This window comes from Heterocephalus glaber, unplaced genomic scaffold (genome assembly GCF_053883595.1).
Source record: "Heterocephalus glaber isolate CG9 unplaced genomic scaffold, H.glaber_assembly_v1.0 deba00000122, whole genome shotgun sequence".
NCBI lineage: Eukaryota > Metazoa > Chordata > Mammalia > Rodentia > Bathyergidae > Heterocephalus > Heterocephalus glaber.
In genome coordinates, this window is record NW_028258138.1 from 17,364,409 (window position 1) to 17,388,180 (window position 23,772).

The 23,772-nt window shown below is 37.5% G+C and overlaps 1 protein-coding gene across 1 annotated transcript in view; it reads left to right on the forward strand.

Annotated features, from left to right (window-relative positions):
* The first annotated feature begins 9,239 nt into the window (after nucleotides 1–9,239).
* LOC147830363 (melanoma-associated antigen 10-like) overlaps nucleotides 9,240–23,772 on the forward strand; it is a 38,661-nt gene continuing 24,128 nt past the window's right edge. Inside the window, exon 1 of the mRNA XM_087207432.1 lies at nucleotides 9,240–9,330. Within this exon, the coding sequence (XP_087063558.1) occupies nucleotides 9,240–9,330 (91 nt within the window). The remainder of the gene's footprint in view (nucleotides 9,331–23,772) is intronic.

Consider the following 23,772-nt stretch of genomic DNA (forward strand, 5'->3'; position numbering starts at 1 on the left):
GATGGCAAAGCTGTAACTGAAGAGAAAAAATATCGACCTTAACCATATATCAAGAGACAGATAGGCATCTGTCTTCTTAACAGAAGCAGTGGACACCAGAAGACAGTAAAGCAATGCCTTCAAACTCCTGGAAAAAAAAAATGACTGGGAATTCTATATTGAGCCATAGTCTTGTTAGAATATGAGAGTAAAATAAAGATTTTTTCAGACATGTAAAATTTCAAAACTGCTTACCTCCTACATGGCATTACTCAGGAAGCTACCAGAATAGGTGCTGACAAGAGAGTTTACCAAGAAAGCAAGAGACAGAGATCTAGCTGCCCAGCCAGCGCCTGCTGTATCACTTGCAGGACCCCGTGCAGAATCAACAAATAGAGTCCCTTTTTCAAACTTCATTAACAATTTCAAGATGGCAAGAGGAGAGCACAGAACCAAAAGCACTGTCCATCTAGGTGCACTGGCATAGAAACCAAACCTATGAAAGCAGCCCAGCCCAAGTCAAATTCAGAGGTGAGAAGAAGGAAGTCAAGAGCACCACCAGCTCACAATCCAGCCAGAAAACAGATTGTTGCAAGAAGGCTGTCTTCAAGGGAAAGAATGAAATGCAGAAAGTATCCAGTCTGTTTTGACACATTCAGAGGTTATTTTCACTTCCTGGGGAAAGGAAGTGGAAAAATTAATAGTGGATACTGGTAAAGCAGTTTTCCAGGCAAATTAATTATTGTTGTCACTTTTGTTATTTCAAACTCGCTGCCAGAAAAAAAGTTTCTGATAAAGCCAGTTAAAAGATTAATCAGAGCTAGGCATAGTGGTACACGGCTGCAATTGAGGCCAGAGGACTCCAAGTTCAACATTATTCCAGGCTTGGAAATGTAGTTCAGTGGTAAAGCACTTCCCTTCCATGTGTGAGGTCCTGGGTTCAATCCCCTGTACTGGAAAAATATATATTAGAGACAAAAACGTGCATATATTAGAGACCTTGAAGGAGCTGGATAACTATGCTAGACTGGGCATGATAAAGTCTGGCTAAAATGTATGCTGTCTCTCATAAGGCTAACAACTGAGTAGATAAATCCAGCTTCTAGAGTGGCCTCTTTTCTGAAGTCCAACAACCCTACCAGGAAGTTGCTCAGGTAATTTATTAGGAACATTAAATACTAATTCTTGCCCCAACTAGGTGCTGCCATTAATAAAATTATAATAATTTTTTCTCACTACCTAAATAAACATATCTGCAAACAAACTAAAACCTGAGATAATTATTAACTTTAGGGAAAAAAAGAAAAGTTCTGCAAGAAAAGTAAAGTATTAAAACACATACCTCAACTGTATGTACTATTATATAGTTGAAATTATGTTTTAAACTGTTTACTGCTTCTACCAGAAATTATAATTTAACTGTATTAGGACCATGGATGAGGAGCATGTAAGAGAACTAAATCACCAACTTGCATTATAAATAAATAAATAACTACTACTATTGAAAAATGCAGATGTGGCAATAGAAGCATGTTATTTGGAAATATGGAGGTAAGTACTAGGAAAGAAGTATGAATGATTTGAATGTCCTTAGCTCTGGAAATAGTAATTCAAAGTAAAATGATGTGTGAGATTGCTGCTTGCTGCTGTATCTTTTCAAAATCTTTGACTTTTTTCTTGTTCATTTTTGATGCTTTTCTTTTCTCAACTATTTAGGTAAAAAGAAAGAAACAAAAGTTCAAAGATCTTCCTCAGAATAAGAGTTTCTGGCTAGACTTACATTGATAAAACACAAAATGTACAGTCTGTTCAACTGACCCTTCCAAGAATAAGAACATCTCCTTTGAGATTTATTTTTAAAATTTTTGTCTTAACAGCCAGTGAGATACATGCATATATGTTTACATGTATAGAAAAGTCAGAAAAGACAAGCAATGAAACCGGTAGGTGGTAGGATATCAAATTATGTTTCCTCTTCATACTTTTCTCTGTAGTCTTAATGCTTTACATTAAATATATAATCATTTTTCAACAAGAAAAATTATGATTGTTTTTAATTTGAGTACAAAGAACTAAGATCATGTGAAGCATGATGTTCCTTTCCTACAAGTGTGTGTGTGTGCATGTGCCCGTGTGTGTGTGCATGTGTGCACGTCTGTGCATGTGCGTGCGTGTGATACAGAATTTGTGGATCACAGTGAGAACTCTAAGAGCAGGCAGGCAGGATGAGGAGCCATAAAGAAGCAGCAGTTCACATGGGAAGGGGAACAAGGGAGGGGGTGAGGGAAGGAAAGGAAAGGAAAGGAAAGGAAAGGAAAGGAAAAAAGAGAACAGAAGGAAAAAATGCAAACAAAGCTTTTGTAAATAAGGAGAAGGAGGATTGAAGAGAGGGAAGAGGAATGGAGGAAAACCAAAGAGTCAAGATATATCATGCACAGGTACAAATTCCCAATGATGAATGTGGTCACTGTGTATATCATAAGAGTACCAACAAAATTAATTTTTTAAAAAGAAGCTGCCACACTACCCCTTAGGGAAGACAGGACCCTACTCCTGTGATTATTTTCCCTCTCTTTAACATTTCTTAAAAGGCCTTTTACAAGCTGACCAACACTTGCTGTGTACATTCATTCATTTATTCATTCAACATTTTTGGGGGGGGTACCAAGGATTGAACTCGGATCCACTGAGCTAAATCCCCACCCCCAATTCAACAAATTTTTATGGAAGACTGACAATATTACAACCACAGTGCTCCAGAGATATGAAGATAGATAAGTTAGAAGCTACTTGCCAGGCAGTTACATGATATTAGGATACACAGAAGCAATCTTGGTCGAGTAGTGGGACTTTTCTAGGAATTCAAAGTAGAGAGAGGATCAACACGAACACAGGTGTAACACGCCATAAGCAATTCTAAACAAGACTGATGAGCTGAAACTTCTTGGCTGGTGGTGAGTGCTAGAAATGGTCTCCATTTCTCTCTCATCATTCCCCTAAATTTACATTCAAAGATAGATGTGCTGGGCATATACTAATAAATGGTTCCTATTTGGGATCCTATTAGGACTTGTAAAACAAGCACATTTTATTTTGTGCACATTGATTACAGTGTATTGATTTTAATTTACTTGCTGTAATTAAACTTGTGTAATTATTGTAGAGAAATTCATTGAAATTAGGCTCATGTATTTCCTGTAACACCAACTCTCTACATTGCTAGTTTATTAGGATTCTCTGCAGCTTAAAGGTAGGAACTCAGGGACTTAGTGGTATGATCCTTAGTAGTAACAGGAGATAGCAAAATTCAGAGCAGAACTATTTTTCCTTTAAAATAATTGTTTATATGATATATGCTCATTTCTTTTTTCTTTTAAGTTTTAATCCCCAATCCCTACAACCTAGAGGTGAACATTGATCACTTTATCAGTCACCCTGCTGTATAAATACAAAGAGAAGAAAGTGAACGTTTTCATACAAATGATATAAGATAAAAAGTAATATGACATTTTGCTCTGTAATCTACCTTGTTCATTCAATAATATATCATGGATATCTTATATGTCAAAATATTTTTATATTATTTATAATGGCCACTTAGTACTCCATTTTATGTTTTTCAATAATTAATTTTAAAAATTTCTATTACAGAATGTTTCCAATTTTTATTTATTTTTTTAAATAGCTTCAACAACTTAGAGCATACATTATTTCATGCTTCAGTAATTACCTCCTTAAAGTAAATTCCTACAAGTGGGTTTTTTGGCTCAAAAAGATGAAATATCAAACAATTCACAAAAATTCAGTTTATATTTTCTTTAATAGTATAAGTATATCCAAATAGCAACACACAAATTAAATGTGTCTTTAGTCATCAGGGAAATGCAAATCAAAATCACAACAAGACACTACTTCACATTCACTAGGATAGCTATAATCAAAAAGACAGACAAGTATTGCTAAAGCTATGCAAACACTGGAACTTTCATTAGTTATTGATGGAATTTTAAATTGTGCACTTTAAAAAAAAATCTGGTAGCTGGGGATTTAGCTCAGTGGTTCCGCCACCTGTCTCGCAAGTGCAAGGTCCTGAGTTCTATCCCAGTACAAAAAAAAAAACGTCAAAAAACAATCTGGTAAATCCTCGAACATAGAATTATCATATGCGCTAACAATTCTACTTCTAGGTATATACCCAAAATAATTGAAACTAGAAAGTAGTAATTCCACTCCCAGGTATGTACCCAAAGAATCAAAACTAGGAATTTGAACAGATATTTGTATACCAGTGTTCATCACAACGTTATTCACTGTAACCAAAACATAGAAACAGCCTAAGTGTCCGTCAACAGATGAATGGATAAACCAAATGTGGAATATCCATACAATGGAACATTACTCATTGAACCTCTGCAACATTATGACAGATGAAATAAGCCAGACACAAAGGACGTATATTATATTATCCCACTTACATGAAATATTTTAAATGAGCAGATTCATATCTAAAATAAGCAATAAATTCATAGAGGCAGAAAGGAGATTAGAAGTTATCAGGGGCTAGAGAGAGGACAGAATTAGAATTGCTTAAGGATTGCACTTTCTTCTTGGGGTGCTGAAAAAGGATTTAAAAGGGATAGTTGTGATAGTTCCACAACAATATAAGTGTAATTAATGCCACTGCAACGTACATTTTAAATTGCATAAAGTGGGAAATTTTATATCATGTATTTTATTATCACAATAAAAATTTTAAATAAGAACAAGTAACAAGTTTTGAAGTTTTTTGTAAAAAGAGAATAAAGTATAGAAACATGTATCAATGTGAATAAAGTCTGACAACAATTTACTATGCCAAATAAGCTAATCACAAAAAACAACATAATGTACATTTCCATCTGTATGAAATGTCAAGAATAGGCAAATCTGTAAAGTACACAATGGTTACCTAAATCTATTAGTCCATTTTTTACGATTACAGCAAAATACTTGAAGTTGGGTAACTTTATGAAGAAAGGAAGTTTACTGACCTCACAGTTCTGGGGTGTCAAGAACACAGCATCTGTATCAACTGGGTTCTAGGGAGTGCCCGGTGGTGGACAGCAGCACAGTGGTGGGAGCACGTGTGTAAGCAGGAGGTGACATCTTGAGCCAGAAAGCCAGAGAGAGATTCAGGAGTTGAGCTCATGATGAACAACTCACTTTCATGAGAACTCGGGGATCCCAGGAGAGCTACCTTTATCCCTTTGAGGGGGCAGTTCATCCAGGGACCTGAGAACCGCCCAGGAGGTCACACCTCTCGATGGAGCTACACTATTTCCCTGTATTGCCACACTACAGACCAAGTCCCCAACATGTAACTACAGCCAGACCATATCAGTGGGGCTAGCATCTGGGGAATAACAGAGACTAAAGTTGGAGTGAAAATTGGAGTGTCCACTAATGGGAACAGGTTATTATGAAGCAAAAATATTCTTGAGTTAATTGTTACAGCTACACAACACTGTGAATGTACTAAAACCATTGAAATATATATTTGATGTAGGTAATTACACTGTATATGAATTCTATCTCAAGAAAACTCTTTTTATTAATTGTGATCTCTCTGAAAACGGATGAGGTGCTATTGTTCCTTGCCCTGGTTGTTTGTTTTTAATTTTTAATAATGTGAAGACTCATTCAGAGTCTGGATCAATGAGTATTAGGTAAGTACATCATGTTCTTGAAGTTGGTGCAAAATTCTACAGATGGCATGCTTCAAGCCAAAAGAGATGACCAGTTCTGAGCACACTGACAGCCTAAGACTGAATTAACTTTATCTGTCACAGGATAAACAAGGCAGGAAAGGGCAGGCAAAGAGAATCTTTTTTGAATCTATGAACTGTACAAGGTGCTTTACAAATGTAACCTCAGGTAATTCATTGTGCCCATTCACAAAGGAGGGAGGTCACATTACCCCAGGTTATACAGCCAGATATTTCAACTGCAATTTGAAGCTCCACCTACAATGTGCTGGTCCATCTTACGTCCCCTCTAACAAGTATTGCTCACATATTCACCAACCACAATAGAAGTGGTGACAATGAGCTTGCACTTCCTGAGTTCCAAACACCGATGACTGGGAAAAGTGCTGAGCAGCATTATGAAGTTGCCATCAGAACATTCACTTCCTTCGTTGCTCCCTTCTATCATACAGAAAAATTTCTCAACAGAAACCTAAATTTTTCAGTGTTCCTCAAATACTTCTGTGGGAAATTATGAGCCTCCCTCTTCAGGAATGCACTTGGACATTAATGCTCAGCCAATACCCTGATTCAGGGTACAGCACGATGAGTCAGATACCACACAGACCAGGAAATATCAAAGTCACGTAACAAATAACTCACAGCCATCAAAAGACAGGTTGACTATCAGACCTAGGAAAATAATGTGCAGATTGCATAGGTTTGGATTATATAGCTGTGTAATTATAGACAGTGTCGTACAAGAATTAAATTTTTTATTTGATGTTTTTTCCTTTTGCAGGATCACACTCAGCATCTCACACTGGTTACCCAAGTGCTCTGCCACTGAGGTACACCCCTAATTCTGAAATTTTTAATTTGGAAAGTGTGTTAACGTTTATTCGAACCTTATACTTTAGAGATGCAGAAACTGGGATCCTGAGATCTTATTAATAATTTACTTAGATAAATCTCAGTAAGGAAGAGACAGCAAGATTCCAAATTCCTAGCTTAGTTTGCCCTTCTTTCCCCCTCTGAAAAACCTTCATAATCAGTTTTCAATGCTACCTTCCAGCACTCTGTGCTGCACTGGGAATTGTTCAACTCTAACTCCCTTTAGCTATGAAGACTGGAAGTGAATCTCATTCTCAGCACTGCTTATGTTTTCAAGTCACATGTCTTCAAGGTGCTAAAAATTTCTAGTCTGTGAAACATGGAATGAAATGCCGGGGTACTATTTTTGATTGACACAGAAAGCAAGAAAGGAGATTTATATATACTGCCAAAAGCTAATGCTGGTAGTGAGAAATTGCTAGTGATAAAATATGTTACTACATGGAACTGATAAAAATTCCATTTCTCCTATTCATTTATGTGGGTGTGTTTTTCTTTAGACTTCACTTTAATATTCCAAAATTAGACATTTTATTTTTTAATTAATTGTAAATATAATTGTATCACAAATCTGATTAAGCAACCAAGAGTGAAAATAACAAATGAAGTTCAGTAAACACTTACTTTTTTGTCATTTTCCATTTCATCTGTTTTCCTTCACTTGGAATTTAATCATTTTAATATATTTTAATCTTTAAAAACATTTCTGTAAGTTGATATGCTCAGAAAATTTACATAAATTATGTTTGCAACTAGTTAAGAGTAGTTAAGGGCAAAACTTAGTTTGCTAACAGCAAATATGGTTTTTAATTGTATTGTATAATATGAAATAATACAATGAATTGTTCAAAAGATACAAAGTGTTCATTAACTTTTAAAAGAATACTTGACACATATTTTGCTATTGGCTGACATTATGCCACTGTAGCAGGCATCTCAAGGTAAGCACACTTAAAATATAAAGGAAGTACTTAAAAAGTCAATCTGTGGCACATTTACAGGGCATTGTAGAATTCTGCCCCACTCTAGTTAATGAACATAATGGTCACACTGAAAAATAAACATTTGAGATTATGATGCAATTCGAATGAATAAAAAAGTTGAAAGTAAAATTCAATGTATACAACATATGTACTGAATGTACATACCATATTGAGTATCTGGTATATAAATATGTATCAAGATAAAATTTGATAAAGTATTTTGTTTGAGATATATTCTATGTATTGTATATATGCATATGTTTGACCCTGAACACTATTTTTGATTGACAGATATGTACCTTTTTTCTCCATTGAATTCATAGATTGGTCATTTGTTTTCACAATTAGACAGGTACAAACAAGTATGTGTGCTTATTTAGCTAGAAAACAACTTGTAGTGTTGCGTTTTCATTTTAACTCCTCTTTTATTGTCCCTCTTTTTCTAAGGGAAGGGACCACTTCTAGATGAGAATTTTCATGTTAATTTTTCCACGATGATTTTGCTTTCCTCTTTAAATTCATGCCATTGTTGGCTGACATAGTGAAATGTGATTTACAGCACAATAACCAGCCAACTGGAGAACATATTATCTGGAAAGTGGGAATGCAAGCAGTAAAGAATGTCAGGATCCACTAAAAATAGGTAGTTTTATACATTCAGTTTAGTCATTTTGGTATAAAAATCTCTCACTTCAGCTCATCATGAGATTTCTACATTTTTTGCAGAGTGGAGGGAACAATTTGATGTGCATGTTGTTTTCAAGTCAAATTTCAGTAGACATGGTTATTAACCAATTCAAATTGCTATGAGAGGAAAAACTGCTCTTACCTAATTGCCTTCCAGGGTTCATAACACTCTTCTGTGCCATTGGTTATTCACTGGTCTATTGATATCATAATTGACACTGATATTTTCTGGCTTTTATTTTTCACTCACACTGATGTTCACTTCTTTTGGTTTTTAATATCCAGTAGTTCCCAAATTAAGAGAAGTGCTTTGGCTATACAATTTTAGGAGGTTCTATGCAAGTCTTCTTAAGTAAGTAGACTTTCTTATTCTGTACACCACAAGCACACACACACAAATACATGCGTGTACATGCCCATGCATGTACACACACAGGCATGCACTTATGTATGTACACACCTTTAATGGCTTAATATCTCCTGCGAGTGGAGTTTTCCTGTTAGATACATTTCATTTTCATATTGGCCTACTGCACCTTAAACCTCATTATGTGACATATTGGTGATCAAATCACTTTATCTCAGAATCCCAGAATTTTTATAAGATCACAGCTAATGAGTTAGTTTCCAGCATGCTGTCCTGAGGCTCCATTCCCAGAACCAAATCACACCTGTCAGTCCCCTTCACAGGAGCACTCCACTTTGTTGGCAGTGTCATGGGGCGGCATGCACCATGCAGCGGGGAATAGTCTCACATCAGAAAAGCTCCGTCACTTTCCCTGATGAGCCTGCAGGATGTGAAGAAAGAATGTTCACACTTGCCACTTCGGCCGAATTTCATTCTTTCGTGCCGCACACCAATTAGTTTTACATTCTCTCGAGGAAGGCAAGAGTGTGAAAAGTAGTCTTTTGGCAGTGACCTGACTGTCCTCCACTACCGCAGAGGAGAGTAGCATTTTTCCTCACTACCGAGATGGACGAAAGTTTGACACATGCTAAGAAGTCATTCCGGGAGCAAGAAAAGTTTCCTTGGATATGCAGCGAACGTGGCTGCCTATTTCCAGGTAGATCGAAATCCATATTCCTGTCAATGCTACTCTGAGACAGTCAATGACACAAGCAAAAGGCAGAAATATTTTCAGTGGGGGCTATGTAAGTTAAGGCTGGCCAGCTCACCTGCCGCAAGGTAGCAGTCATTATACAGAAATGAGTCCGGTTCAGCCACAGGATGCCATAGTGAAAATAGCACACAATTCTGATGCTAAAAGGTGCCATTTTATCGTTTTCCATCAAGTGGCTCAGAGATTTTAAGACCCAATAATTACATTTGCCTTTTAAAAAAATTTAAGATAATCTTTTAAACACCTGTACAATGTACAGGTATAAGCTATTGAATTTAATCTTATTTGTACCTATCTTATAGGTCTGGAAAGAACTTAGGAGAGCCATCTGAGTGACTAAGTGGTAGTCAAGGAACATTTGCAGAACTGTTTTCTCCATCAGAGGTCACCCGGCTGACCTCCCCAGCCCTGGGCGTTTCATCCAAAGTGGCAAATGAGTCTATCACATGGATTCTGATTGTTGTGGGGATGCCTTTATTGTTCTAGCTGTGCTTCATAAGCAGTCACATTCTTGAAAATTTCATAAAGGTAATTTCATAAAGGTAATTTTGACAGCAGACGGCCTTCATGTAAGAGATGGGCCTTAAGAGAAAAGAACCTGAGGCCAAAATGTTGATGAGCTTTGCTGAGCAGGGATGTGAGTAGTGGGAGAGAGGAGGCATGTGAGTGTGAGTGGCAGGCATGCAGGGAAAGAAAACAAAAGATGGCCATAAACACAATCTGCGATGGTAGGGGATATGGCTCAATGGTACCACGCCTGCCTGGCAAGCCCGAGGTTCTGAGTTCGATCCCCAGTCCTGAAAAAAAATCTGCAATAAAGGGGCAATCCCCTTCCCATTTGATATTATAAACTAAAATTGATGCACATCTGTAATCTCAATACTCTGAGAGGCTGAGGCAGGAGGATCACAAATTCAATACGGCCTGGGCAACTTAGCAACTCTGAGACCCTGTCTCAAAGTAAAAAATGATTTTAGAAATAGAGGCTGGGGTTTTAGCTCAGGTTTAAGTCTCTGGCTCCAATCTCTACAACAAAGAAGAAAGGAAGGAAGGAAGGAAGGAAGGAAGGAAGGAAGGAAGGAAGGAAGGAAGGAAGGAAGGAAGGAAGGAAGGAAGGGAGAGGGAAGGGAGGGAAGAAAAGAATCTGTCGAATGACTATCAAAATCTCTCAAGACTCACTTGCAATTCCTCATCTAGGACCTAAGAAGCGATTCCCAGGTTCACAGGCTGATTCATCTCTCAAGTGCAACCCATGACATGTGGCCTTCTAGTGTAATAGGTTTGATGGAATTTTAGGATCTGAGTTTTCAGTCTTTTAACCAGCTGTGGCCCCCTAAGAAGAATCTCTTTGCTCTGGGCTGGTGTCTCAGCTATGCCACTGCTTTGTCCTCTGGAGAGTCCAGGAACCCAGATTATCAAATGAGAAAAGCCCCAAACTTTGCCAAGCTTAGACCTCTACAGTCCTGAGGCCCAGGTCCTGTTCTTTTTTTTTTTTCCTTAAATAATTTTATTGCTACATTGTAGGTATACAACACAATTACATTTCTCATTAGGAACTTGTAACTTTACATAATGCATCTTAGTTCTTATTTTTTCCCCATTCCTAGCCTTCCCTTCACCCTCTCCACCTTTCCCTATTTACAAAGACTTTGTTTCCATTTTTTCCATTTCTCATCATTTTTTCATTCTCTTCTTTCCTTTCCCCTGCCCCTCCCACTACCCCTACCCCTATCCCTTTGGACCTTTTCTTCCTATTTTGCATTATCAATTATTCGTTCTAAACATTGGTACATTTTAGGTATACAATATAATGACATTCATCATTGGAAATTTGCAGCTTTACATAGTCTCTCTTGGTTCTTATTTTTCACCCTTGCACAGCCCTCCCTTCAACCCCTCCAGTCCTCCCTATTTACAAAGATTTTGTTCCTATTTTTCCATTTTCTCAGATTAATTCCATTCCCTTCTATCCTTTCCCTTAGCCCTCCCACTTCCTTCCCCTTTGCCCCTTTTCTTCCTTTTTCACATAACCTATTATACATTTTAGTGCTTATTTACACTTTCAGTTTCCCACACCAGAAAAACTATTCGGTATTTATATATGTGTGTCCTATTTATTTCACCTAAGAGTATCTCCTCAATGTGCATCCACTTAGCTATAAATGTCTCTAATTTCTCTTTTTTATGGCTGAGTAGTACTCCATTTTATAAAAAAATGCATTTTCTTTATCCAGTCTCCAGTTGATGGGCATTTGGGCTGTTTCCAAGTTTTAGCTATCAAAAACTGTGCTGCTATGAACATGGGTGCACATATATCACTGTGGTATGATTCTTTTAATTCTTTGGGGAAGATCTCCAGCAGTGGAATAGTGGGGTCAAATGGAACTTCCAGTCCTACCTAGTTCATTGAGGTATCTCCATACTGATTTCCACAGTGGTTGCACCAGTTGACACTCCCACCAGCAGTGGAGCAGGGTTCCTCTTTCCCCACAGCCCCGCCAACATTTGTTATTGGTTGATTTCATGATAGCAGCCATTCTTTCTGGAGTGAGAGGGAATCTCAGCATTGTTTTCATTTGCATCTCTCGAATGACAAGTGATGTTGAACATTTTTTCATGTATTTATTTGCTATTTCTACTTCTTTGTCTGAGAAATGTCTGTTCTTTTCAGATGCCCATTTTTGGATTGGGTCTTCAAATTTGGGAGGTCTGATCTTTTTAAATTCTTTATATATTCGAGATAGTAGACCTTTGCCTGAGGAAAAGCAGGTGAAGATTTTTTTCCCACATTGTGAGTTGTCTCTTCACACTGCTGGTGGTTTCTCTTGCTGTGCAGAAGCTTTTTCATAAGAAGAGATCCCACTTGTTGATTGTTTGTGCTAGCTCACGGGCAACTGAGGTTTTGTTCATAAAATCTTTTCCTACACTGATGTCTTCAAGGGTTCTACCTAACTTCTGTTCCAACTGGTTCAGAGTTTCTATTTTAATATTTAGATCTTTAATCCATTTCAATTTCAGTTTAGTGCATGGCGAAAGGTATAGGTCTAGTTTTAATCTTTGGCAAGTTGAAACCCAATTTTTCCGGCACCATTTATTAAAGAGGCTATCTTTCCTCCAGTGAGGGTGTTTGGCTCCTTTATCGAAGATGAGGTGGCTGAGTGTGTCTGGCATTGTTTCTGCATCTTCTAATCTGTTCCACTGGTCCTCAGGTCTGTTTCTTTGACAGTACCATGCTGTTTTTATCACAGTAGCTTTGTAGTATAGTTGCAGGTAGGGGATTGTGATACCCCCTGCCATGTCTCTGTTACCTAGAATTGCTTTTGCTATTCTGAGTCTCTTCTTCTTCTTCTTTTTTTTTTTTTTTGGTACTGGGGATCGAACTTGGGTCCTTGCGCTTGCACAGTAGGCACCGGAACCACTGAGCTAAATCCCCAGCTCTGGGTCTCTTCTTGTTCTAAATGAATTTTTGGATTGTTTTCTCAAGGTCCATGAAGTATGCTGCTGGGATCTCAATTGGAATTGCATTGAATCTATATAGCAGTTTTGGAAGTATGGCCATTTTCACTATATTAATCCTTCCTACCCAAGAGCAAGGGATATCTGTCCATTTTCTGATATCATCTTCAATCTCTCTTTTCAGAGTGCTATAGTTTTCTGTGGGTATAGCTCAGGGTAGGGCATTTGACTGCAGAGTACTATAGTTTTCAGAGAAGAGGTCTTTGATTTCTTTCATTAGGTTGATTCCTAGGTATTTCAGTTTTTTGGGTGCTATTGTGAAAGGAATTATTTGTACTATTTTTCTCTCAGTGAGTCTGTCATTCGTGTAGAGGAAAGCTATTGATTTTTGTGTGTTGACCTTGTAACCAGCTACTTGACTGAATCTGGTTATTAAGTCTAGAAGACTTTTGGTGGAGTTCTTGGGGTCTTCTATATATAGTATTATGTCATCTGCAAATAATGACAATTTGACTTCTTCATTTCCTATCTTTATTCCTTTTATTTCTATCTCTTGTCTAATTGCTGGGGCTAATGTTTCCAAAACTATATTGAACAAGAGTGGTGATAGTGGTCATCCTTGTCTTGTTCCTGATTTTAGTGTGAAGAATTTCAGTTTTTGACCATTTAGTATGATATTGGCTGTTGGTTTTTCATAGATGGCTTTTATCAGTTTGAGGTAGAGACCATCTATTCCAATTTTTTGTAGAGTTTTGATCATAAATGCAGGTTGGATTTTGTCAAATGCTTTTTCTTTTTTCAGGGCGGGGGAGATACCGGGGATCGAATTTAAGTCCTTGTGCTTGCAAGGCACGCGGTGGAACCATTGAGCCAAATCCCTGACCCTTGTCAAATGCTTTTTCTGCATTTATGGAGATAATCATATGGTTTTTGTCCTTGGCTCTATTGAGATAGTGTATTACATTGATTGATTTGCATATGTTGAACCATCCCTGCATCCCTGGGATGAATCCCACTTGGTCAGGGTGTATGATCTTCTTGATGATCTTCTGCATTCTATTTGCCAGTATCTTATTAACGATTTTTCCATATATGTTCATGAGTGAGATTGGCCTTTAGTTCTCCTTTTTGGTTGGGTCTTTCTCTGCTTTGGGGATCAAAGTGATGCTTGCTTCCAGCAATGAATTTGGGAATATTGCTTCCTTTTCAATTTCATTGAAGAGTTTAAACAGTAGTGGCAGTAGTTCCTTTCTAAATGTCTAGTAGAATTCAGCAGTGAAGCCATCAGGACCCAGGCTTTTCTTAGTTGGTAAGATTTAATTACATTTTCAATTTCATTGATTGATACTGGGTTGTTTAGAATTTTTAAGTCTTCTTAATTCAACTTTGGTAATTCATACATATCTAGGAATCCATCCATTTCTTCTGTGTTGTCCATCTTATTGGCATATAGGTTCTGGAAGTAGGTATTGATGATCATTTGGATTTCTGCTGGGTCTGTTGTCATTTCACCCTTTTCATTCCTAATTGCATGGATTTGGGTCTTTTCTTTCCTTTTTCTGATAAGCTTGGCTAAGGGTTTGTCAATTTTGTTGATTCTTTTGAAGAACCAACTCTTGGCTTCATTGATTTTTTGTATCATTCTCTTAGTCTCCACTGCATTGACTTCTGCCCTGATCTTTATAATTTCCTCCCTTGTATGAGCTTTAGGGTTGTCCTGCTCTTCTTTTTCTAGAAGCTTGAGGTTCAGCATCAGGTTGTTTAATTGGGCTCATTCTGTTTTCCTAATACGCGCATTCACTGCTATGAATTTCCCTCATAAGACTGCTTTCATTGTGTCCCATAGATTCTGATATGTTGTATTGTCATTGTCATTTAATTGAAGGAACTGTCTGATTTCTTCTTTAATTTCTTCTGTGACCCATTGGTTATTCAGAAGTGTGTTGTTCAATTTCCACATGTTTATGAAATTTTTTGAGTTTCTTTTGCTATGGATCTCCAATTTCATCACACTATGGTCTGATAATATACAGGGGATAACTTCAATTCCTTTGCACTTTCTTAAACATGCTCTATGTGTGAGTATGTGGTCTATTTTTGAGAATGACCCATGTGCAGCTGAGAAGAATGTGTATTCTGATTTTGTGGGGTGAAAGATTCTGTAAACATCTGTTAAGTTCATTTGTTCAAGAGTTCAATTGAGTTCTAGTATTTCATTACTTATTTTTTGTCTAGTTGATCTATCTATTTGTGACAGTGGGGTTTTGAGGTCCTCCACTACAATTGTATTAGTGCATATATGACTTTTCATGTCCGTTACTATTTGTTTTATATAGTTGGGCACACTAGTGTTTGGTGCATAGATATTTATGATTGTCATCTCTTCCTCTTGGATTCTTCCCTTCACAAGGATGTAGTGTCCTTCTTCATCTCTCTTAATCAGTGTTGGTTTGAAATCGACTTGATCTGCCAAGAGGATAGCTACTCCTGCTTTTTTTCAGGTTCCTGTCATATGGAGTATTGTTTTCCACCCTTTAACTTTCAGTCTATGAGTTTCCTTTTGAATTAAGTGTGTTTCTTGTATGCAGCATATTGTTGGATTTTGCTTCTTGACCCATTCTGCCAGTCTATTTCTTTTGATTGGTGAATTGAGACCATTAACGTTGATGGTTATAACTGAAATGTATTGACTTGTCATTGCCATGACTTTTTCGTTTTGTTGGGTTCTCCCCCTTTACACTTAACTTCTTGTCATGCCAGATGGGTTCATTCTGCTTTGCTTCCTGGGGTTGTGATCCTCAAGGTCTGTTCCTAGGATATTGTGTAAAATTTTTTGGAGTGCTGGTTTGGTATTCACAGAGTTCCTAAGGTGCTCTTTGTCATGAAAGTATCTTATTTCTCCATCCATTTTGAAAGATAGTTTTGCAGGGTACATCAATCTGGGTTGGAGGCTGTTTTCTTTTAGGGCTTGGAATATGTCACTCCAAGCTCTTCTTGCCTTGATGGTTTGTGTTGAGAAGTCTGCTGTGATTCTGATGGGCTTTCCTTTGTATGTGATTTGTTTCTTTTGTCTGACTGCTTGGAGAACTTTGTTCTTCTGTTGAGTTTCTGGAATCTTAACAATTATATGCCTATGTGTAGATTTTTTTTTTGATCAAGGCTATTTGGAGTCCTATATGCCTCACTTATCTGTATGTCAAGTTCTTTTCCCCTGCTTGGGAAATTTCTGCCATTACTTCTGTGAAGAGTTTTTTATGTCATCTGCACTCTCTCCTCTTTCTTCATTGACTCTGATTAGTCTTATGTTATTCTTCTTTGCATCATCTAGCAGCTGCTGGATTGATTTCTCATGTTCTCTTATAATTTTGAAGCAGTTGTTCTTTTCCTGGTCATTAATTGCAATCTTATCTTCTATATCTGAAATTCTGTCCTCACACTGGCTCATTCTGCTGTGTAGATTCTCAATGTAGTTTTTCATCTCCTGGAAATCTATTTGCATCCGTTTTATGGATTGCATTTGTTTCCTATGTCAGGATTCCATCATGTTCCTCAGCTCCTCTCTAGATTTATTAATCATGTCTTGTACTAGGAGCACAATTTCTCCTGTTATCTGAGAAATTATTTCTGATTTCATTTTTTCCAGATCCACTTTTGTTGCCAGTTCAGGGAGTCCAGGTGGTTGAGTATCAGAGGGTTCCATCTCATTTCCCTTTGGGGTTGTTGTAGGTGATCTGGAAGTTGGTTTTGAGACTTATTTACATGTTTTCTCATTTTGACTCGGGGGGCAGGGCATGTGCTGTTGGCTCCTATGGGGCTCATCTCCTCTGAGCTGGGAGAGGTGGGACAGGGGCCAGGGGCAGCAGTAGTGATGGTGACCCAGAAGCTCCTTCCTCTGGGCCAGGAGTGGAGGGAGGGATGGCAGCCCAAAAGCTCCAGGGTCCTGTTCTTATTTCCTGGCTAGTGAAGTTTCCTGAAAATGTGCTTTCTCTGTTAATGATTGACTTTACTAACTCCTTAAAGAAGCTTAGCTTCCTCATCTATGCTTTAGGACATGCTGAACTACCCAATGAAAGTGGAATAAGATGATGAACTCTGTGGTCTAAATTGCCCCCTCTTCCCTGAGGTGTTCGATGTATTCCAGAGCTGTTCCAGGACCTCCTTTTAGTCTTTTTCTTGCTGTGGCTTTTCAGTCTGAGAAATGTAACTTATCCGCCATTCATCTGCAAAGCTTAAGGAATTTACACACCCTAGACACATCTGTGCAGTCACTGACCAGTCCAAATGTCTAATTCCACTCCTAAGTGCAGGATGTGAGCCCTTGTCATTCATGATCATAGTAAAAGTTAACATCAAAATCTCTACACACAGATGTAAGAGTGCTGTCTTTTATAACAACAGAAGAGGTGGTCTCTCACATCCCTTCAGGAAGAAAGAAGGAAGATTTATGAACTTTCAGTGGAATGTTTCCTGACTCTCAGTAACTGGTTAGATGGAAAGAGGAAAGATTTATTTTCTGACTGGCCCTCATTTGTGCAAGCTCAGTCATCTGCAACCCAACTAATTAATAAGGTCAGTGGTACCTTTTGAGTAAAGCAAAGAAACAGACCTGAGCCAAACTGAAAATGTACATGTTACTGATGACTGTGCTGCATTGAAGCAGTGGGATAACTAAGAATAATGCTCATGCCAAGTGGAGGACCTTTATGAGAAATTTGTTTTAAGGAGAAATAGTGAATGCTACTACTGGTGAAGTCACTATCAGCAGGCTCTGTGCATAATTAACAACACAGAGTGATTGGTGCCATGTGTCATGGTATCCATAGAGGGGCAAGGCTATATTATGAATAAAGGAAAATTATCAGAATAAGAAATAAAGAGGAAGTATAAAATATCTACAGCTTAAAAACAGATTATATCTGAGTGTGCAGGGCTACACAATGCCATGTAACATTTTCTTTTTGTGTAAAGAAAGGCACTGTATTTCCTGAGCATTTGCTATGTTCCAGTGACCATATTAAGCTGACTTTCCATATAATAGACATAATACACTATTTCCCTCTTCTTGTAGTGGAGAAAGCAAAGATTCAGAGAAGTTAAATGTATGTCCAAGATCACACAACCAGCAAGTAGAAAATCTGGCACCAACATCTCTCTGAATCCAAAGTCCATTCTCTATATGCCAATTACCATTCAAAGGCAGATGGGTAAATATGTTTAGTATCAGATCAGTAGATGTACCGTTGATTGCTACTTCAATTGTACTTTTCAATCAAAATGAGGTAATAGTATGAATTAATATTCGACTATGTTATAATTAAAGCACTAGGTCAGTATCTAGTACATTTGTTAAATAATGCAACATATAAATAATATACAAAATCTTGGACTGAATATATAATAATATAAGTATGCAGATAGAAAGCCACTTGTCTTACTATATTAGCCAACCAGATGCCATACAAAGAGATGCATGGAATTTTATTTTATCAGATTACAATCCAGTGCCAGAACTACAAGTATACTCAAAATTTTAGCACATTTATTATCTTAAAGAACTTGATAAAAAATAATTATTTATCTTTAAGAACCTGATAAAATGGGAGCCAGGGATTTAGCTCAGTGGTTTCGCTGCCTGCTACGCAAGCACAAGGATCCGAGTTTGATCCCTGGTACCAAAAAAAAAAAAAAAAGAACCTGATAAAAAAATAGAATAGATCAGGATTTGAGGACAACAGGAAAGTTTGCCACCCATGATGGTCAGAATACTTTATGAATACTTTCCTCCTGATGTGACTACTGTTTTACCTAGAATAGGAAGCTGTATCAAAAAGATCATTTGAGCCACAAACTCAAAGTTCTACCTTCATTCCAGTTGGGTGCCTTCACACATTCTGTATTACTCAGATTTCCCATTGCTGAACACAATACTAAACACCTGCAATTTAAAGAAGGAAAAGTTTGGGTTTCAGAGGATTTAGTCCATGGTTGATTGGCTGCAAGGCAGAAGTAGCTTAACAGAGGGGTGTGATGGACGAAAACTACTGGGAAGCACAGAGAAGAGACAGGCTAAACTGGGAACAAGAACCCTTCTAGATCACGTTTCCAGTGACTCAACTCCAACCAGGCCTTACTTCCAACAGGGTATTCCGCTACACCTCCATAATCCAGTTACCTTTCAAATGTCCTAGCTCTGAACTCATGAGAATGGGGGGGGGGGGGCATTTTAGATCTAAACCATAACACATCCTCGTGGACAAGTGTCTGCCCTAGCATCCTCTAAACAAAACCAAGTCCATACATGATAGGTAAAACCCAAGAACATGCCTGCATGAGACCAGTCTTACAAGCAAGACTTGAAGTTCGGCTCCACTGAGAATCTTTTTCCTTTTCCCGCTCAGGGCTGTTCTCAAAATAAATCTGTGCCCTAAAAGAATTCTGTCTTGTATCACACTTCCTATACCTTCAGCACTTCTAGTCAATGAAGTTTTTTGCCAATCCAGGTTCAACAACTGTGGAATTGAACCAAAGTAACAAGTCCTTTATTCCCATGTTCCAGAATTCTCTCTATTTCCCCATCAAAATCTGCTCCATCCATTTCCCATTGGGTCAGGATCCTAGGATCAGCACAGTGACAAGATTTTAATACTATTGGGCTGGGGATTTAGCTCACTGGTGTCACACCTGCCTTGCAAGTGCAAGGTCCTGAAGTCCTGAGTTCGATCTCGGGTACCACCAAAAAAAGAAAAAAAAGAAGATTTTAATACTATGCACTAAAATGAACTAATAAATGCACATTTTATTTGTGAATTATACAGCTAAGAATTATAGAATTATAGCTAGAATTATAGAGCTCAGTGTCTTGGGCCTCACACACTGAAAAATAAAGTTAATGAATAAAGTTAAAATGACAATGCCAGGTAATGTAGAAACTCAAGGACATTCCTTTCTCCACTTTTCTGTTAAAGACAATACATACTTAATTAATCAGTAATCCACTGCTTTTTGTTGACAATTAATTTAACAAGGTCATAGAAAGACTTAACCAAGTAAGAGATCTTGGATTTCAATATAACAAAACTTAGATTCTAAGCATATGATAATTTTTCAAGGTAATTTCAAAATATGACCAAATACAAAATATGACCAAAACCAAAGATAAATATCATATTTCACTTTATTCTTTATTTTTATGAGTACATGTGTGTAGAATATAATAATGACATTCCTCCTAGGGACTTGGTACATGTTCACAACACATCACAATTTTTTAATCCCATTTCTTTTCTTCCTCTCCCCTCCTTCCACCTCTTGGTTCCCTTCCAATACGATAAAGATCTATCTCGCTATTTCCTATTGACTATCTTTTATTTTGCTCTTTATTTATACTTTGGGTTTCTTATATGAGAGCAACCATATGAAAATATCATATTTTTAAAATTTCTTGATTATGACTGGCAGTAAGGTTCAGTAGTAGAGTGTTTCTTAGCATGCGTGAGGCCTTGGGTTCAATCTTCAGCACTACAAAAAGAAAACAAAATCGCTTGATTAAATGTCAGATTTCATGGCAGACAGCTCTAGTCTGAGGCCAATACTGAATCATGAGAGACACCACAGCCAAGCAAATTCTCAGAAATCAATAGACAAGAAAAGGAGTTTTCCCATGAAGCTCTCAACAGAAAGCAGAAACACAAACTATTCTACAGTATCCTTGAATGACTTTCTAGTCTCTGTCACAGTTAATATTTGAATATATCTTGAAGTGGTAGCAGTTTAGGATAGAGATAAAGGGGAGGAGGAGAAGATCTTATAATTTATTGATATTTTGCATCATTAGAATCATTTGAACTGTTGCTTTTATGCCTGAATTCAGACATATCTAGAGCCTTTGGCTTCTCAGTAAATAAATCATTCAGGTGTACCTGCCAAACTTCATGATTGTAATTAATGCTTAAGGCTTAATGAATGCTAATAGGTTACTTATTTTAGGTAGCATACTATTTTAATAGGGCATTTCATATAGAAGACCTTAAGATTCCAGGCAATGATTCTATCAGTAGAATTTGCAGGTACTATACTAAGATATGAGGAAAGATACTGGTGAGGGAGGGGACTGGTCTTGTAAATGTTAAAACAAATGACTCTACATTGTCTTCTCCTGTCCCCAATATATATAATAAATTTTACACGGGCTTTACTCTGGGACTTATCACATGGTCTGATTTCAGCAACAATTGCCTTAGTTATCTCCTAACCTGATTGTCTGGGTTTTTGATAATTACAACTGGCAGATTTATTAAACATGTTTTGGAGACTTGGGAAAATCTTCTGAGCAACTGAGTAGGAGGATATTGGAGACCCAGGACCCCTGGTTGTTTATCTACAGAAAGACAGATATTGAGTAATTAATTCTGAAGCTTCATCCTTCTTTTTTGTGTTCCAAGCCATAGGGATCTTGTGTGCCCAGGTGGCAAACATTCTGCCCTCAATTCTTTTAAATATCATCCTAGTCAAGGTCATTATCTCAGAAAAAAAGTGAATCACTGACCCCATTCCAGACCTCTCTGTTAACAGTCTCTCATATTATTTCATGTTTTCTGTCTTAGTACTTACCACAGTTGATGAATAAGATTTATTTACAGGATTCTTTGATTAATATCTGCTTCTTCTCCAAGGTCATTAATGTAGATAGCATGATTATTAAGCTCACTATTGTTATCAATTCAGACCCCAGTACAACTTGTGGTAAATGGGAGAAGCTCGATAAATATTTGGTTCTTTAATGAAAACTGAGGATTTGAAGCCAGATTGTCTGACATCAAAGCTTATGTTCATGTTAGCACTAAAGAAATGGCTATGTTTAATATTACCTGGAGATCTTATTAAAATGCAGACTCTATAGTTATGCTGAGGAACTCCGGGGCTGAAGCAATCTGCATTTCCAGGTTATAGCCAGCTCATGAACACAGGAACCATGGCAATGCCTCCACATGCACGTGAGATATGACCCCAAACAATACGAGTATATGGAGGAGATCCAGAATCTTGCTATTTCAACTTTCTACCCTCCATTTGATACTGGAAGAGAAAGCCACTCAGTCTGTTCCATATTTTGTCAAGGATGCAGACAAATATAAAAATAGCTCTCATGTATTTACATAAAACATGCCCTCTGTAATCCTTCTCATGAACTATAAATCACAAGTGTTTTTAAATAGTTTAGTGATGAGCATTTGCCTAGCACGTGAATCCTGAGTTAGATCACTAGCACTGCAAAATAAGACAATAAATACTGAAAGAAAAAAAAGGCATATTGTTAAGTAAAAGAGACCAGTCTGCAAAGGCTATATACTCTGTGATTGGAAAGGACAAAACCATGGAGGCTGTGAAGGACCAGTGGCTGCCTGGAGTTTGGAGGGATGAAGAGAAGCATGAATAGGTAGGTGCACCAGGGATTTTTAGGATGGTGAATTGGTTCTGTATGAAACTGTAAATGTGGTTTAGGGAGGGAAATTTTCTGCTACCCTCTTAGGTTCTGTGGATAGAGTCTGAGAATTAAAATGACAACAGATTAACAGGAAAGGAGGCCCATAAAGTATATTTTTAATTTTATGTGAACAGGATCTTCATAGGAAACAAGTGGAAACTCACAAGGGTGGTTAGACCCAGGGGCTTATATATCATTTTAACAAAGGGAGAAAATGACTAAAAGAAAAAATGAATTGTGGTTCCTAATATTTGTACTTTGTAAGAAGGTGAGATTTGTTATGCAGACTCAGGTCCTCTCAGTTGTAAGAATCAAGAAGCATGGGCTGGGGATTTAGCTCAGTGGTTCCAGCGCCTACCTTGCAAGCACAAGGTCCCGAGTTAGATCCCCGGTACCAAAAAAAAAAAAAGGAATCAAGAAGCATTCTCCTCCTCTTGGTTTCAGAGAGGGAACACTGTTATAAATGGAAACTTATGCCCTCTTTTTAGGCAGAAAGGGGAGAGAAGAATTATTCCTGAATCTAATGATTCTGAATTGCCTTCAGCTCAAAATAATCCTCATACCAAACCAACATAGGGTGGCATATTCTTAACATTTTTTGTGGGTATCTGTCATTATGCATTTGTCAAAACCCATAGAACTGTACAACACAAAGAATGGACACTAATGTAAATGCCGGACTGTAGATAATAATAATGTATTAATATTGGTTCATTAATTGTGTAACAAATGTACTACACCAGTGCAAGTTTTATTATCAGGAGAAATTGTGGAGGGGAATGGAAGTATAAGGAAGAGTGAGTGTGTGGAACTCTAAATCTGTTCTATTATTCTGTAAATCTAAAGCCACTTTTTAAAAGTATAAACAATCAAAACACATGAAAATGACATTGTTTGGAGCACAGTAGCAATCACTGCCATTCACATTCACTGAGTGTTCCATGTGGGCAGCATTGACTGGGCCAAGAACTTTCAGATGTCTCCCCATTTGATGCAGCCAACACCACTCTCAGGTAGTGGATGGAATCACATCGACTTGAGGGTTAAGGGAACAGAGAGTGAGAACACGAAACCCTTCCCCAGGGAGCCCATCCAGCAAGCATCACCAGGTTTCAAACCTAGAACAAAGCTTCCCCCAAACCCACACATTTCCCACATCAAATCAGGGGGAAACTGCTTTGATTTATGCATAGTTCTTAAGTTTGATCAATAACTCTAAGTCAAAATACAGATTCTCTCTTATTATGAGAGATAGTTCCCAATGCCCCAGCAGATGTTTGAAGATATATATAGCACTAATCTGACTTTGTTTATCCCATGTATACAATAAAGTTTCATTTATACATTAAGCATGGTAAGTAGTTAACAACAATAATGAAACAGAAGAACCATGACAATGTATTGTAATAGAAATATGTGAATGTAGTCTCCCTCTCTCTGCATCT